General features: G+C 46.9%; 2 protein-coding genes across 3 annotated transcripts; both read right to left on the reverse strand.

Moving 5' to 3' along the window:
• Positions 1-31: 31 nt before the first annotated feature.
• On the reverse strand, positions 32-6,270 carry LOC139572378 (uncharacterized). Its single transcript, XM_071395112.1, has 2 exons — positions 5,813-6,270; positions 32-5,364 (listed from the first exon to the last, which is right to left on the reverse strand). The coding sequence occupies exons 1-2, from the start codon at positions 6,204-6,206 to the stop codon at positions 1,466-1,468; spliced, it is 4,293 nt and encodes a 1,430-aa protein (XP_071251213.1). The 5' UTR covers positions 6,207-6,270; the 3' UTR covers positions 32-1,465.
• Positions 6,271-6,488: 218 nt separating this feature from the next.
• On the reverse strand, positions 6,489-12,631 carry LOC139572387 (uncharacterized). Of its 2 annotated transcripts, none has more exons than XM_071395133.1 (4): positions 11,555-12,631; positions 10,544-11,273; positions 9,948-10,346; positions 6,489-9,821 (listed from the first exon to the last, which is right to left on the reverse strand). In XM_071395133.1, the coding sequence occupies exons 2-4, from the start codon at positions 10,797-10,799 to the stop codon at positions 8,848-8,850; spliced, it is 1,629 nt and encodes a 542-aa protein (XP_071251234.1). In that variant the 5' UTR covers positions 10,800-11,273; positions 11,555-12,631; the 3' UTR covers positions 6,489-8,847. The 2 variants fall into 2 exon arrangements, with proteins under 2 accessions (XP_071251234.1, XP_071251233.1); XM_071395132.1 differs by having other exon boundaries at positions 9,948-10,373; positions 11,555-12,629.
• Positions 12,632-12,915: the final 284 nt, after the last annotated feature.

A 12,915-nucleotide genomic window follows, 5' to 3' on the forward strand; every position in this document is an offset into this window, starting at 1 on the left:
TGTTTTATTGAATACAGACGACAATATAAAACATTTTTCCCAATGATTTTTATTACCAGGTATTTACATATTTAAAACTACTGCTAATGCACAGATGTAGTAAAACGTAAAATATGTTACATTATGTTTTGCCAGAAGATAACGACCCTACCATTACGTTGGTTTACACTGAGCAGCACTGGGGTTTGAACACAAGCATGGTTACATTAAGACACCGTGGACCCGGCGCAAGATATGTACAATGTGGATAAAGGTAACATTTGGAGTATAGTGGCTTATCCCATCCTTGCATAGAGGTACGTTTTCCGACCCATATCTCGCGTCTGCTCCACGGCTTCTTAATATAACCATGATTGCTTTCTGATCCCAGTGCAGCTCAGTGTAAACAAGCGTATCTTCTGGCAACATTGTCATGTTGCTGATACAATATCACAAACCCAACAGGTAAAGTGAGTTATTAGTTTTTCATTTGAATACAATACATTAATTTGTATACTAACCCATGCCACACTGTTTGGATAAAATGTGTGCTCCTCCCAATAACCCTAATTTCATAACTCTAGCACCAAAACAAGATAAACATTAACCCAAATGAAGACAGAATAAGAAATGACTCATACAAATGACTCATTATTCCGACCTGACAATTTGAATAACACCCACTACAACATTAAGAGAGAGCAGAAAGAACATGCAGAGTGTTTTGAAACAATAAAAGGCACAAATATGCAGTGCAACACAGGTGAAATCCACTTGTTTGAGGAATACATTTAAATGGTGTAACGAAGACAGAGTGTACACAGAAAGAAAAACTAACAAAGATCCATAAGTTGACAGCGGCCAGTTTAAGGTACACCCATCTAGTACCGCTGACTGTTTTTTGTTTTTCACACCATTCTCAGTAAACCCTAGACACGCATCTCTGAAAAACCCAGGAGGCCTGCCATTTCTGAGATACTGTAACCGGTGCGCCTGGCACCAACGATCATACCACGCTCAAAGTCGCTTAGGTCACTTGTTTTGCCCATTCTAATGTTCATTTGAGTAGTAACTGAATGCCTCCATGCCTGCTTTATATAGCAAGCCACGGTGACTCACTGTCTATAGGTGCAAAATATTTTTGTGAACGGGGTGGTGTACCTAATAAACTGGGTAAATCCATGGTATGTTTACAACACAGTAAATATGATGGTACTGGCCAAGAAATACATTACACAGTCATATTTCTAAGTTCTTTGCAGTTCAAGGTAAAGCTGTGAACTCAGAAAACTGACAACTGTGCTTGATAAAGTTAACAAACTATACACTTTGAGAGTATCTGACCCTTTCTTATAGAGTGACAGATCAACAACATGGAGAATGTCCAAAAAGGACACAAAACACAGCTAAATTGCTATAGTTATACAATAAATGTACATTAAAAACATTTGGAAAAACAGAGTGGTAGATGCACTCTTTGCCAGTGTCAAATCTCTCCCTGTGCATGCTGCATGTAGTGCATTTGCAAGTCTAACTCCCGGGGTAGAGAGCACCCACAGATCATGCACTGGAGAAGGCGGTCTGGGGCATAAGGCAAACGGCCCAGTTTGTGAGGAACAGGCCGTGGGGCTAGCTGAGGTAGCGACAGGGTCTGTGTCATGTGTGGCCTCTCACTCATGACCGCCTGTGGCGTGAAGAAAATGTTTGGGTGTGGAGGCCTTGGTAGAGAGCCGACTGCTACAGAGTGAAGAGGGTGTGAGCCAGGCAAACTAAGTGGAGGGAGCGGAGGGAGAGGAGAGAAGAAAGGAGAGGTCTGATTTATGATGATTTGAGTGCCTGTTACCATTGGCTGCTGCTGCGGGCCAGCTGGAGTGGTTTGGAAACCCCACACAGTGGGTCCCACCCCGTGAGTGAAACGTTGTGGGTCATATTGAATGGAGATGGGAACATTCTGGGTGGATGTGGGTACATTGGTCCAGCTGGAGGATAGATGTTTTTGCTGCTGCTGCTCTAACTCCTGGCTAAGGCCTGATTTGTTTGAGGGGGATCCTTTGAAATCCCAGGGACTACCTCCAATCCCATGAGATGGAGGGCTTGAAATTGACATGACAGAGCTGTGGCCCATCTGAGCTGAGGAGGATGTACTGAGTAGAGCTGGAGACCACTGTTTCTGCTGCTCACGCCCACTCCCAGCTTTCTCTGATGAACTAACAGTTGGGGACATTACCAGAGGTGCATTAAAGTCCCAAACTCTAGTGTCCTCTTTTCTAGGAGGTGTGGGTGATTCATTAACAGCTTTCTGCATTGGCACTGAGACGCTCGACCATCTTGGTAGCTTAAGCTCTTGGCCCAGCTTGTTTGATGCGCTCTGGGATGGTGGCACTGATGGAGAGGTCCTCAGCCCACCCCACAAAGCAGCCCCATCCATGTAAATGGGGGACCCAGGGAAGTCAAGCTGAACAGAGCTCAGTGTGGGGACTGGTGGTGTAGTGGGTGTGTTACCCCAGCTCATGGGCTTCGGCTGTTGCCTGTGTTGCTCCTGCTCACTCACAGCTAATGGGCTGGGGTTCTGTGGCCCGGCCACTGGGGGTGTTTTGTTACCCAAGGGCATGGTCCCTCCACTTTCTCCTGGAGGAGGGGGTTCTAGGCTCTGAGATGCACTAAGACCAGGCTGTGACGTTGTTGGTGCCTCTGCCCTGCCTGAATTCCTCTGCTGTTGTTGTGGGGGTGGCCGAGGCAGGCCTTCTGAGTGCCACTGCTGGGGTTGCTGTGGTGGGGTGGGCCGGGGCTGAGCATCTGGTAACCAGGGCAGCTTTTGCTGGAGTTGGAGCAAGTGTCTGGCAGGCTGCCACTGCTGCTGTGGTACTGGCTGGGGCTGGAGCTGTCCACCTGGTTGCTGCCACTGTAATTGCTGTTGGATCAGCGGAGACTGTAGATGATGCTGAACCTGCTGTTGGCGCAGCTGCGGATGTAGATGTGGCTGTAGCTGTGGCTGTAGCTGTAATTGCACTTGTTGTTGTATCAGTGGAGACTGTGGTACCTGCTGTGGCTGTGTTTGTGGAGATGGCTGCTGTTGGACAGGCGCTGGTTGTCTTTCAGGATCCTGAGACGGTTGAGACTGGTTAGGCAGTGGGACAGGCCTCAGTTCTCCACCTTCCACCCGCCACTGTTGGTGGACTGGTGGAGGCCTTCTCGCAGACGTCTCCCCTGGCTGCTGCATATCCATTTGGGATGAAAACATGGGAGGCTGTGGCTGGGCCGGCCTCCTCTGCCACTCAGGACTCCTAGACATTGGGACTTGATATGGAGGTGTTTGTTGGGGCGTGTCCATACCTGATCGCCCCATTCCACCCGGCCTGGGCCAGCCTGATGCCAGCCTGCCTCCGCTCCGGCCCCTGCTACCCTTGCCTCTTATCCTCATTGCCATTGGAAAAGAGTAAGGCTGACTCGACCCCTGGCGCTTTCGAGCGTGGATTTTCTGATGCACCAGCAGGCTGCCGAGCCATGGGAATGTCTTGTGGCACTCCTGACAGCGATGGGGCCTCTCGCCTGTGTGGGTGTTCAGATGGTCCCGCAGCAGGTAGGCCAGCCCAAAGCTCTTTTCGCAGAGGTGGCACTTGTGGGGCTTTTCGCCGTTGTGTGACAGCAAATGGCGCTGAAGCTGATTCTCGTCGCTGTATCCCTTACGGCACTTTGTGCAGCGGAACGGTTTCTGTGTGTGCAGCCTCTGATGAGTTCTCATGTTCTGCAGGAAAGCAAAGTCCTTGCTGCAGTCTGGGCACTTGTATGGTTTCTCCCCGGTGTGAATGATCATGTGCTGCTGCAGATAGCTGTTGAATCTGAAGGACTTGTTGCACACCCTGCACTGGTAAGGCTTGTCCTTGGAATGAATACGCATGTGCAGCGTTAACACAGAGCGGTGACGGAACGACTTGCCACAGTCTGGACACTTTAAAGGCTTACTACTCATCTCCTCCCTATGCCACCTCCCTGGAACATTGGCAGTGTTAAGTGGAGCAGATCTCCCTACTTCAAGTCCATTACCCTGCCTCTCTACACTGACCCGGGCAGACGCGTGAGTTGTCAGGTGGGCCATCATATTAGACTGGTCAGAGTAGGTGGCAGAGCAGTGGGGACAGGTGTAACGGTTTGTTTCCCAGTCTTTACACGCCCCGTTCTCCATCCTCTCATGCTCCGCTTCATGGATCAGCATGTGAGCCCTCAGGTCAGCTGGTGAAGGAAAGTTCTGAGGACAGAGGGGACAGTTGAATATACGTTTTGGCTCCACCCCGTGGTTTGTGTTCTCCTTGTCTAGTCCCCCGACTGTCTCGTGGCATGACACGTGAGCCTGCAGACTGCCCTGGTCGGGGAAAGTGAGGGGGCAAATAGAGCAGGTGTGAGGGTGCCGTCTATGCTGGCGGCAGTGCGCCTTCATGTTCTGGGCTAAGGCAAACGTTTTGCCACAGTCTGGGCAGCGGAATGGTTTCTGGCCTGTGTGAAGGTATTGGTGCTGTTGCAGGAGGCTGGAATACTTGAAGTGCTTCCCACAGATGTTGCACCGGTGGGGGCCTGGTGTGTCCTCTGTGTGCTTACGACGGTGGTCCTCCATGACAGAGCGGTGCCTGAACACCATGCCACACTCTGGGCATGCGTAGGGCTTGAGGGAGGCATGGGAGCCCTGGTGGTCACGCAGGGAAAATATGTCAGAGAAGCTCTTGTGGCACTCCTGGCAGCGGAAGGGGTGGGAGCTCAGGGAGTGGTTCTGCATGTGGCTGGTGATGGAGATCTTCATGCGGAACTCTTTGCGGCACAGGGGGCAGCGGTACGCCTTATCCGGGGCGCAGTTGCAGGTGTGGAGCCTCAGTTTGCTCAGTGATGGGAAAGTCTCTTCACAGTGGTCACACTGGAAGCCTGACCTCTCCTCCTTGTGGACTCCCTGTGGACTCCTTCTCCTCTTCCGCTCCACAGGCTGTTCAACCTTCTGTTGGTGCTCACTGCGGTGCTTGATGAGGCTGCTGCGGTGATGGAAGGTAAGGCCGCACTCCTTACAGGTGAGTGAGGCCAGTTCATCCTGGTGAGCGTGGAAGTGACGATGGAGGTTGAATGTCTCCCGACGGGTGAACCTCTTCCCACAGTCTTTGCACTCCAAACTACATTTCCTCCGTTTCACTGTTTGGTCCTCTTCTCCTCCTTCTTCTTCCTCCTCTTCTTCCTCCTCCACCCCCTTTCCTCCATTACAATCTTGTTCTTCACCTGTGTCTTTTGATACATCCATCTCCTCGTCAGAATGTGATTTTTCTTTTCCCACATCCTCTGCATCTGAGATATCTTCAGTAATCTTATCCTGATGCACCTCAGGAGTCATCCCCATATCACCATTACGAACTGTAAATACAAAAGAAATACAACATTGCCATTGTGAAGCGTTCATGAGTAAGCATGGATACAAACGTTTTGAGACTAAATATGAAAACAGGCCTACTACACAAATCAATCTCCACACAAATATTATGAATAAAGGAATTTGACGTCGAAGGGTAAGGTCAGTGTACTATTTTGAGTCGCCTGTATGATCAATATCCTATTGGATAAACGGTTGGCCAATAACAAAGCTAGCTCACTAAGCGCATGAGACAACTAGCTAACATCTTGGCAATTAAAGTGAGCATGAGCACATTTACAGTCAATGCTGCATCCTGCATGTTTCCAGGGATACCACGTACATTTCAGTCTGTTTTTCTAAATAGATAGAGGTGAGCTTAGATAGCTCATATTGATAAGGCAGGCTATTCGAATAAACATAGTCAACGCTAGCTAGCAAACATAAACTTACCGTCGTTTCCATTCTCTTTTGCATCCGTGCCGTCTTCCTCGTCCTCCGTCTCAGACCAATCGAAATGCCGCTGCTTGTTGAAGGAAACATCGGTGTTGTGGGTCTTTTCTTCAGAAGATGTTAAATCTACCAACTCGTTACATATCTCTGATCTATCATTAGCTCGAAGCGCAATGCTACTTTCAGTCTGGCTAGCAAGCCCATCGGTAACAATACCAGATTCTCTATTTTCATTTGAGTCCTTGGGAATTCTGTCTATTTCAATAGCAAAAGTGTTATCGGGGTCTGTCGATTTATAGTCAGATGATTCACATTTCTGTGCTACACCCCCCGGGTCCCCCAGCTCATCGTTGGGGTCGCCCTGGCGTCTCTTTGACGAATTCACAGCAGCCATGTTTTACCCATGCAGCACTCTTCCAAAGATGGTTCTCTATGACCCCTCTTCCTCAACGCGAAGGCAGAAGGCGAAACGAATTGTATAGTATGTTACTGGCCGCTAGAGTGTGATGGTGTGAAGGCCTGCACTGCATTCTGCAGGTGATATGTTTATCCACTTCAGATTGTCATCAGTATTGAAACGAAAGCAATGCATTTTACATTTATCCATGAGCATTCACTCACATCAGTCACCAGGTTGCACCATCAGCACTTGTCTGAATAAAGAGCTGTGATGAGATATAGTTCAGGGTTGCCTTTATTAATCTTTAGTCAATACATGTCTCAGAACAGAGTCAGACCCTAAAACTATATTTAGATATATAAATTGTGCAAAATGGTACACAAATTATTAATTTGTTTACAGATCCCTTGCATTTTATTGTCTACACATCAGACACTGCATGCAAGATAACACATACATCATACTTGTAGATAATGCTTAATAAATTGATAACATCACGAGAAACAAATAATGAAAATCTGAAGCAAAATACATACTGATACAGATTTTCCTTTAAGAGCTATGCAGGGAAACATTTCCATATCTTAAACATTATAGGCCAATTATAATGATTTATCATCACATGTTAAATACACATTGTATAATACTTTTTTCTAAGATTTGCATGTGTATGTCCAGCCTGTCACACAATGCATGTTTAATATGTATCATAAAATTGGAAGAGCATTAGTATATTACATTTCAATGGTCATTTACTAATATGCTCTAATGATAGATTGCTGCAGACTCCAAAGTGCTTTCTGTCACTGTAATGCTGATTGTCTATCTACAAGATTTGGACAAAAACAGAAATCGCTGACATTTCTTGGTTCTATTGCAGCAACTTCCAACCAATACATTATGCTAATATATGTGGATGAGGGCTGAACCTTCAATTAGCCTACTGTGTTTAGTTTGAATAATATATACAGTGCATTCGGAAAGTATTCAGGCCCCTTGACTTTTTGCACATTTTTGTTAGGTTACAGCCTTATTCTAAAATGTATTAAATTGTTTTTTTCTTCCATCAATCTACACACAATACCTCATAATGACAAAGCAAAAAAAGTTTTTTTTAGAAATGTTTGCAAAAGTATAAAAAATAAAATACAGAAATATCACACTTACATAAGTATTCAAAACCTTTACTCAGTACAGAGCACCCTCTACTTACTTTGTTGAAATACCATTGGTCGCGATTACAGCCTCGAGTATTTTTGGGTATGACGCTACAAGCTTGGCACACCTATATTTGGGGAGCTTCTCCCATTGGATGGGGAGCGTCACTGCACAGCTATTTTCAGGTCTCTCCAGAGATGTTCGATCAGGTTCAAGTCCAGGCTCTGGCTGGGCCACTCAAGGACATTCAGAGACTTGTCCCGAAGCCACTCCTGCATTGTTTTGGCTGAGTGCTTAGGGTTATTGTCCCTTTGGAAGGTAAACCTTCACCCCAATCAGAGGTCCTGAGTGCTCTGGAGCAGGTTTTCATCAAGGATCTCTCTGTACTTTGATTTGTTAATCTTTCCCTCGATCCTTACTCTCCCAGTCCATGCAGCTGAAAAACATCCCCACAGCATGATGCAGCCACCACCATGCTTCACCTTAGGGATGGTGCCAGGTTTCCTCCAGACGTGACGCTCAGCATTCATACCAAAGAGCTCAATCTTGGTTTCATCAGACCAGAGAATCTTGTTTCTCATGGTCAGAGTCCTTTTAGGTGCCTTTTGGCAAACTCCAAGCAGGCCGTTATGTGCCTTTTACTGAGGAGTGGCTTCCATCTGGTCACTCTACCATAAAGGCCTGATTGGTAGAGGGCTGCAGAGATGGGAGAACCTTCCAGAAGGACAACCATCTCCACAGAATAACTCTATCAGTGACCATCGGGTTCTTGGTCACCTCCCTGACCAAGGCCCTTCTCCTCCAATTGCTCAGTTTGGCCGGGAGGCCGGCTCTAGGAAGATTTTGGTGGTTCCAAACTTCTTCCATTTAAGAATGATAGAGGCCACTGTGTTCTTAGGGACCTTCAATGCTGCAGAAATGTTTTGGTACCCTTCCCCAGATCTGTGCCTCGACACAGTCCTGTCTCGGAGCTCTACAGACAATTCCTTTGACCTCATGGCTTGGTTTTTGCTCTGACATGCACTGTCAACTGTGGGACCTTAATTTACCACAGTGGACTCCAATCAAGTTGTAGAAACATCTCAAGGATGATCAATGGAAAAAGGATGCACCTGATATCAATTTCAAGTCTCATAGCAAAGAGTCTGAATAGTTATGTAAATAAGTTATTTCAGTTTATAAAAAATAAAATGCAAACATTTCTAAAAACCTGTTTTCGCTTTGTCATTGTGGTGTATTGTGTGTAGATTGATGAGGAAAAACATTAATTGAATACATTTTAGAATAAGGCTGTAACGTAACAAAATGTGGAAAAGGTCAAGGGGTCTGAATACTTTCCACACTCTACATAAGAAATGTACTAAAGAAACATAACTTTTTCAACTTTGGTTGAAATTAGAGGGACACAATTATTTCAAATCAGATTGTATAAGAGAAAATAAATAAAGTACATCAAAGCTTATTTACATCTCTTTATCTAACGCCTTCTTCTTCGTCTATGGTCAACAATTCTCCCCCGCCTTGGCCGTTGGACGGGTCCATTAATGACTGCGGGTGGATCTGGACGGGTGGTACCATCAAGAATATCTGGGGGTGGTGGTACTGGGGCAACTGCTAAAATTGGTTGATTACTTGGACTCTGGGGGTGTTGCTGCTGCGGTTGCTGTGGTAGCAGTTGTAGCTGTTGTTGTTGCTGCTGCACCAGTTGGGGTTGCTGTAGTAACAGTTGTTGCTGTTGTATCTGTTGTTGTTGCTGCTGCTGCACCAGTTGGGGTTGCTGTAGTAACAGTTGTTGCTGCTGTGGTTGTATCTGTTGTTGTTGCTGCTGCGGCTGCTGCTGCTGAATTGGTTGTTGAGGCTGTGGTTGCTGCTGCTGTAACTGTTGTGGTTGCTGCATTATTGATTGTTGTGGCTGTTGTTTTTGGGAATGATGTGGCTGCTGCTGTGGTAGTTGTTGTTGCTGCTGCTGTGCCTCTAGGACTCCCAGCAGCCTTTGCAGGAGAACATTGTTTTGCTGTAGGCTGGTTGCCAGTGCCTCTTGAGAGGCCACTAATGTTCTCATATCACATCTGAATCCCTCCCCAAACTCCCGAAGACTCTGCTCCACCCGATCCCCCAGCTGCAGAGCTGCCTCCCCCACGCCGCGTAGCTCGTCCTCCAGCCATAAGCCGCGAGGAGGGGCCTCCAATGGTCCCTGCTGGGCCCCTAGTGAGGGCTGGGGACTAGGCTGAGGGGTCCCATTGAGGAAAGGGGCGCTGTAGAGGGGAGAGGGAGGCAGCCAGCGTTCCGAGTTAGGGGGAGGTCCTATCCCCAGTCCCAGTCCTAAACCCAGCTTTTCCTCCATACTGCTCTCTGCCCCCTCGCATTCCGCCTCTCCCACCTCCCCTTCCCGCTCGCCACTATCCTCATCCTTCTCAAAGCCATCCCTCTCCAACCCTTCACCTCCACCCACTGCAGTAAACAAGAGGATATAGTAGAAAGCAGTGGTTAAAAAGTGCAGTTTTTACATGTATTATCTGAATGTTCCTACAAGGCTTGAATCTAAGGCTTTACCTCATTGTTAGTGTTCAGATTTACCTGGTTCTGTATCAGTTAAGCACGTGAAACTGGTCTTCCCTCTGGTGCTTTGCTTCTGTCTGGCCTGGTGAAGCCTGGGGCTTGCCTGAGCTGACCGTCCCAGCATGGAAGCCCCTCTGTTGGATGGCAGGTAACAAGTGCGGTGCCTAGCGTCTGCCAGCCTGCCTCCATTGCGTCTCTTCAGGTCGTCCCAGCGCTTCTTGACCTCACGGAGGGTACGAGGGACTCTGGACACAGCGTTGACCCGCTCCAGGATCCCTGCCCAGATCCTCTCTCTCTCCCTGCGCCGGAGCCTCCCAGCAGGACCAAAAAGCTCTCCCTCACACCGCGTCACCTCAGAAACCAGCACTTCCAGCTCTGCACCGCTAAAACGACTCTTCCTCTTTCCTGCACCCCCTGCTGCCAACACAGAGGACATACCTCTGTCTACAGAAAGACAGAGTTGATCTATAGGTGTTTACTATGTGTCATATGAGGTGAAACATAAAAATTTAATAGTGATAACATATTTATCATAACAGTACAGAGCACCACTGCAAGCATTAATATTGAACAGTAGACATGCATTTAATAGCTAAACGTTGGTTAAAGCTTACGCTGTTCCATGGATAGGAGGTCATCTGAGGACATGCCAGGGGTCATGATGTTAGGATGCACCACCACCACGTTGAAGGGGAGTCCACCAGGCAGCCCACTGCTTTGGTCACAGCTGCCTTCCGAGTCCTCATCCTCCCTGGGAAAGCCGTCCTCTGAGACGCCCCCTCCGAAGGGTCCCTCCGGAGACTCCACTTTGATGTGCATGGGAGGCGAGTGCTCGTACAGCAGCCCCCCCTCCTCGTAGTACTCAGTCATGAGTCAGGCCTGGTTTACAGACGGACCAACTGACAGTTCCATTCACACTGCGACAGATGGCCGGCCGTACCACAGCATTGTTGGGGACGTGAGCAATATCTACCTGACAACTAACTAATCTTTCAGTGGGGGCAGCATAAGGCATATGTTCACAGGATACAACTAAGTGGCACATAAAAAAAATAGGGGCGCTAGGAGAGCATCTTGTGCAGGGACGTACTGAGAACAACATTCACTATAATGTGCATTCGTTTGCATAAGATATTATTCATTCATACCAGGTAGCCTACAGCTAAAGTCCTGGAGCAGACGTTCATCAACTGTACAATATGGCCAAGAGAGACATGCACTCTCTCTGAAAACTAGAATTTAAATTCCTTTATATTAGTGCAAAAACAACTATATGACAGTACCCATCAACAGAGATATGCAAAAGTGCAGATACACTTGAGTAAATAGAGGATCGAGGGAATTCTACAAAAGAGAGAAATATAATACATGTTACCAAATAGTTTCACAAATTACAAATGATTTACAACATAAGTTTCAACTTGATGATGATTTCTAGCACCTTTATAATTGCGTTTGTCGCAGCGATGCGCATTTTTTCTGCACCACATCCGCAATGGTTGCGCATTCCGCATATATTACGGGTGATGCTGATATAGCAATGAAGGGCACTGCGCTTCAAGTTAGCTAGCTTTAATCTCGAAAATGTCAATACACTTAGTGGGATAAAATCTTATTTTACTCACCTCACGATTATAAGACAAAACAAAGACACATTTGATGCAGTTGTCCTAAACGTAACCCTCCGATCAAGCTTGAAATTGTACACAAACCGTAGAGCGTCGCTGAATATTGACGTCACCATTCCACTGTCACATGTTCCCAGCGCTAGATAAAGGGAATAGGAATATGTGAGGCATTTGCTATAAGGCAAGGGCAAGATGTATGTCAGGAGAAGTGCAGTATAATCATAAGGATACGTATACTTTGAATGGCGGCCAGAGGAGGTCTAAGAGAGAGAGAGGGAGGAAGGGGGTGAGCTTGAGTCGGTTAAAAATGTCGGAAAAGGGGAGATGGTTTGTTAAATAAGAATGTTAGAAAGTGTAAGCAGAGCCAGCTTAAGACCGGAGGAGAAAGGGAAGTTAATGAGGTCGAAGCATCCGAGGTGGTAGGTGTGAAGTTCTCAGAGCCGAGGGTCAGATTAAAGATGAGTCTGTGACTGTAGGAGTGACGTGTTTGTTAAAAGTGGACCCTTGCCTTTTGGGGATCCATTTGTGGTTTCAGGGTGGGTGAAAACAGAGTTTGGTGCTGTGGAATTGGTGAGGGTAACCAGAAGTGGTCTGTGATAATTGTTCTCCACATTAAGTGAATGGAGGCAAGAAATGTGAATTGTTTTGCTCTCAAGGAAGGGGTGCCATTGAAAGGAGTGATTACTGGGGTAGCAGTGAATGTAAAAGTTGACCAACTGAAGGGGAAGATTCCCAGTATTTGTGATGGTTGTTGTTTGGTGTGACGCAGACAAGGTGGCGGGAGTAGTGAAACATTAGTCATTGTCTGTTCTTTTGAGTTTTGATGCTGTCTTTGCCCGACAAAGTGATGTTAGGATACATTATCCTGTACGAGCTTTTGTGCCGAATACATTACTTTATTACAGGTGTCAAACTCATGTGGCAGCAGTGTGTAGGAGGGAGGTTCCTAGGTGTGAGAAGTGTGCAGAAGGGCATGAGACAAAGGAATGTGTAGTATTGTGGAAAGTAGTGGTATGTGTTAGTTGTAGTGGTGTCTATGGGGCTGAGGACTAGAAATGTCCCGTGCAAGAGAGGCAGGTTGAGGTTTCCAGGGTTAGAGTAGTGCAGAAGTTGTCATATGCTGAGGCAGGGAAGAAAGTAGAGGAAGATGGGTCAAGGGGAGGGATCCTGAGAGGAGTGGTGTCAGTAGTAGATCTGTACCAGTACAGAGGGATAAACCAACAAGTGATGTTTCAGTAAGATTGGATTTATAGCAATGGTTATTAACTGTACTGCAGGGATTGAACGTAAATCACAGAAAATTGAGGTTGTGGTGGCAACTGCAGAGGTATTTGGGATTGTGAGACTTGACACCAGAG

This window comes from Salvelinus alpinus, chromosome 4, assembly GCF_045679555.1.
Source record: "Salvelinus alpinus chromosome 4, SLU_Salpinus.1, whole genome shotgun sequence".
In the NCBI taxonomy this organism is placed as follows: domain Eukaryota; kingdom Metazoa; phylum Chordata; class Actinopteri; order Salmoniformes; family Salmonidae; genus Salvelinus; species Salvelinus alpinus.

Excerpts from the sequence above, each read along its gene's own strand:
- LOC139572378 (XM_071395112.1), bottom strand. The coding sequence starts at position 6,206 with ATGGCTGCTGTGAATTCGTCAAAGAGACGCCAGGGCGACCCCAACGAT. Across the intron at positions 5,365-5,812 it reads AAAAGAGAATGGAAACGACG|TTCGTAATGGTGATATGGGG; the intron begins GTAAGTTTATGT and ends TTGTATTTACAG.
- LOC139572387 (XM_071395132.1), bottom strand. The coding sequence starts at position 10,799 with ATGACTGAGTACTACGAGGAGGGGGGGCTGCTGTACGAGCACTCGCCT. Across the intron at positions 10,374-10,543 it reads CCTCCTATCCATGGAACAGC|ACAGAGGTATGTCCTCTGTG; the intron begins GTAAGCTTTAAC and ends GTCTTTCTGTAG. Across the intron at positions 9,822-9,947 it reads CTTAACTGATACAGAACCAG|TGGGTGGAGGTGAAGGGTTG; the intron begins GTAAATCTGAAC and ends TGTTTACTGCAG.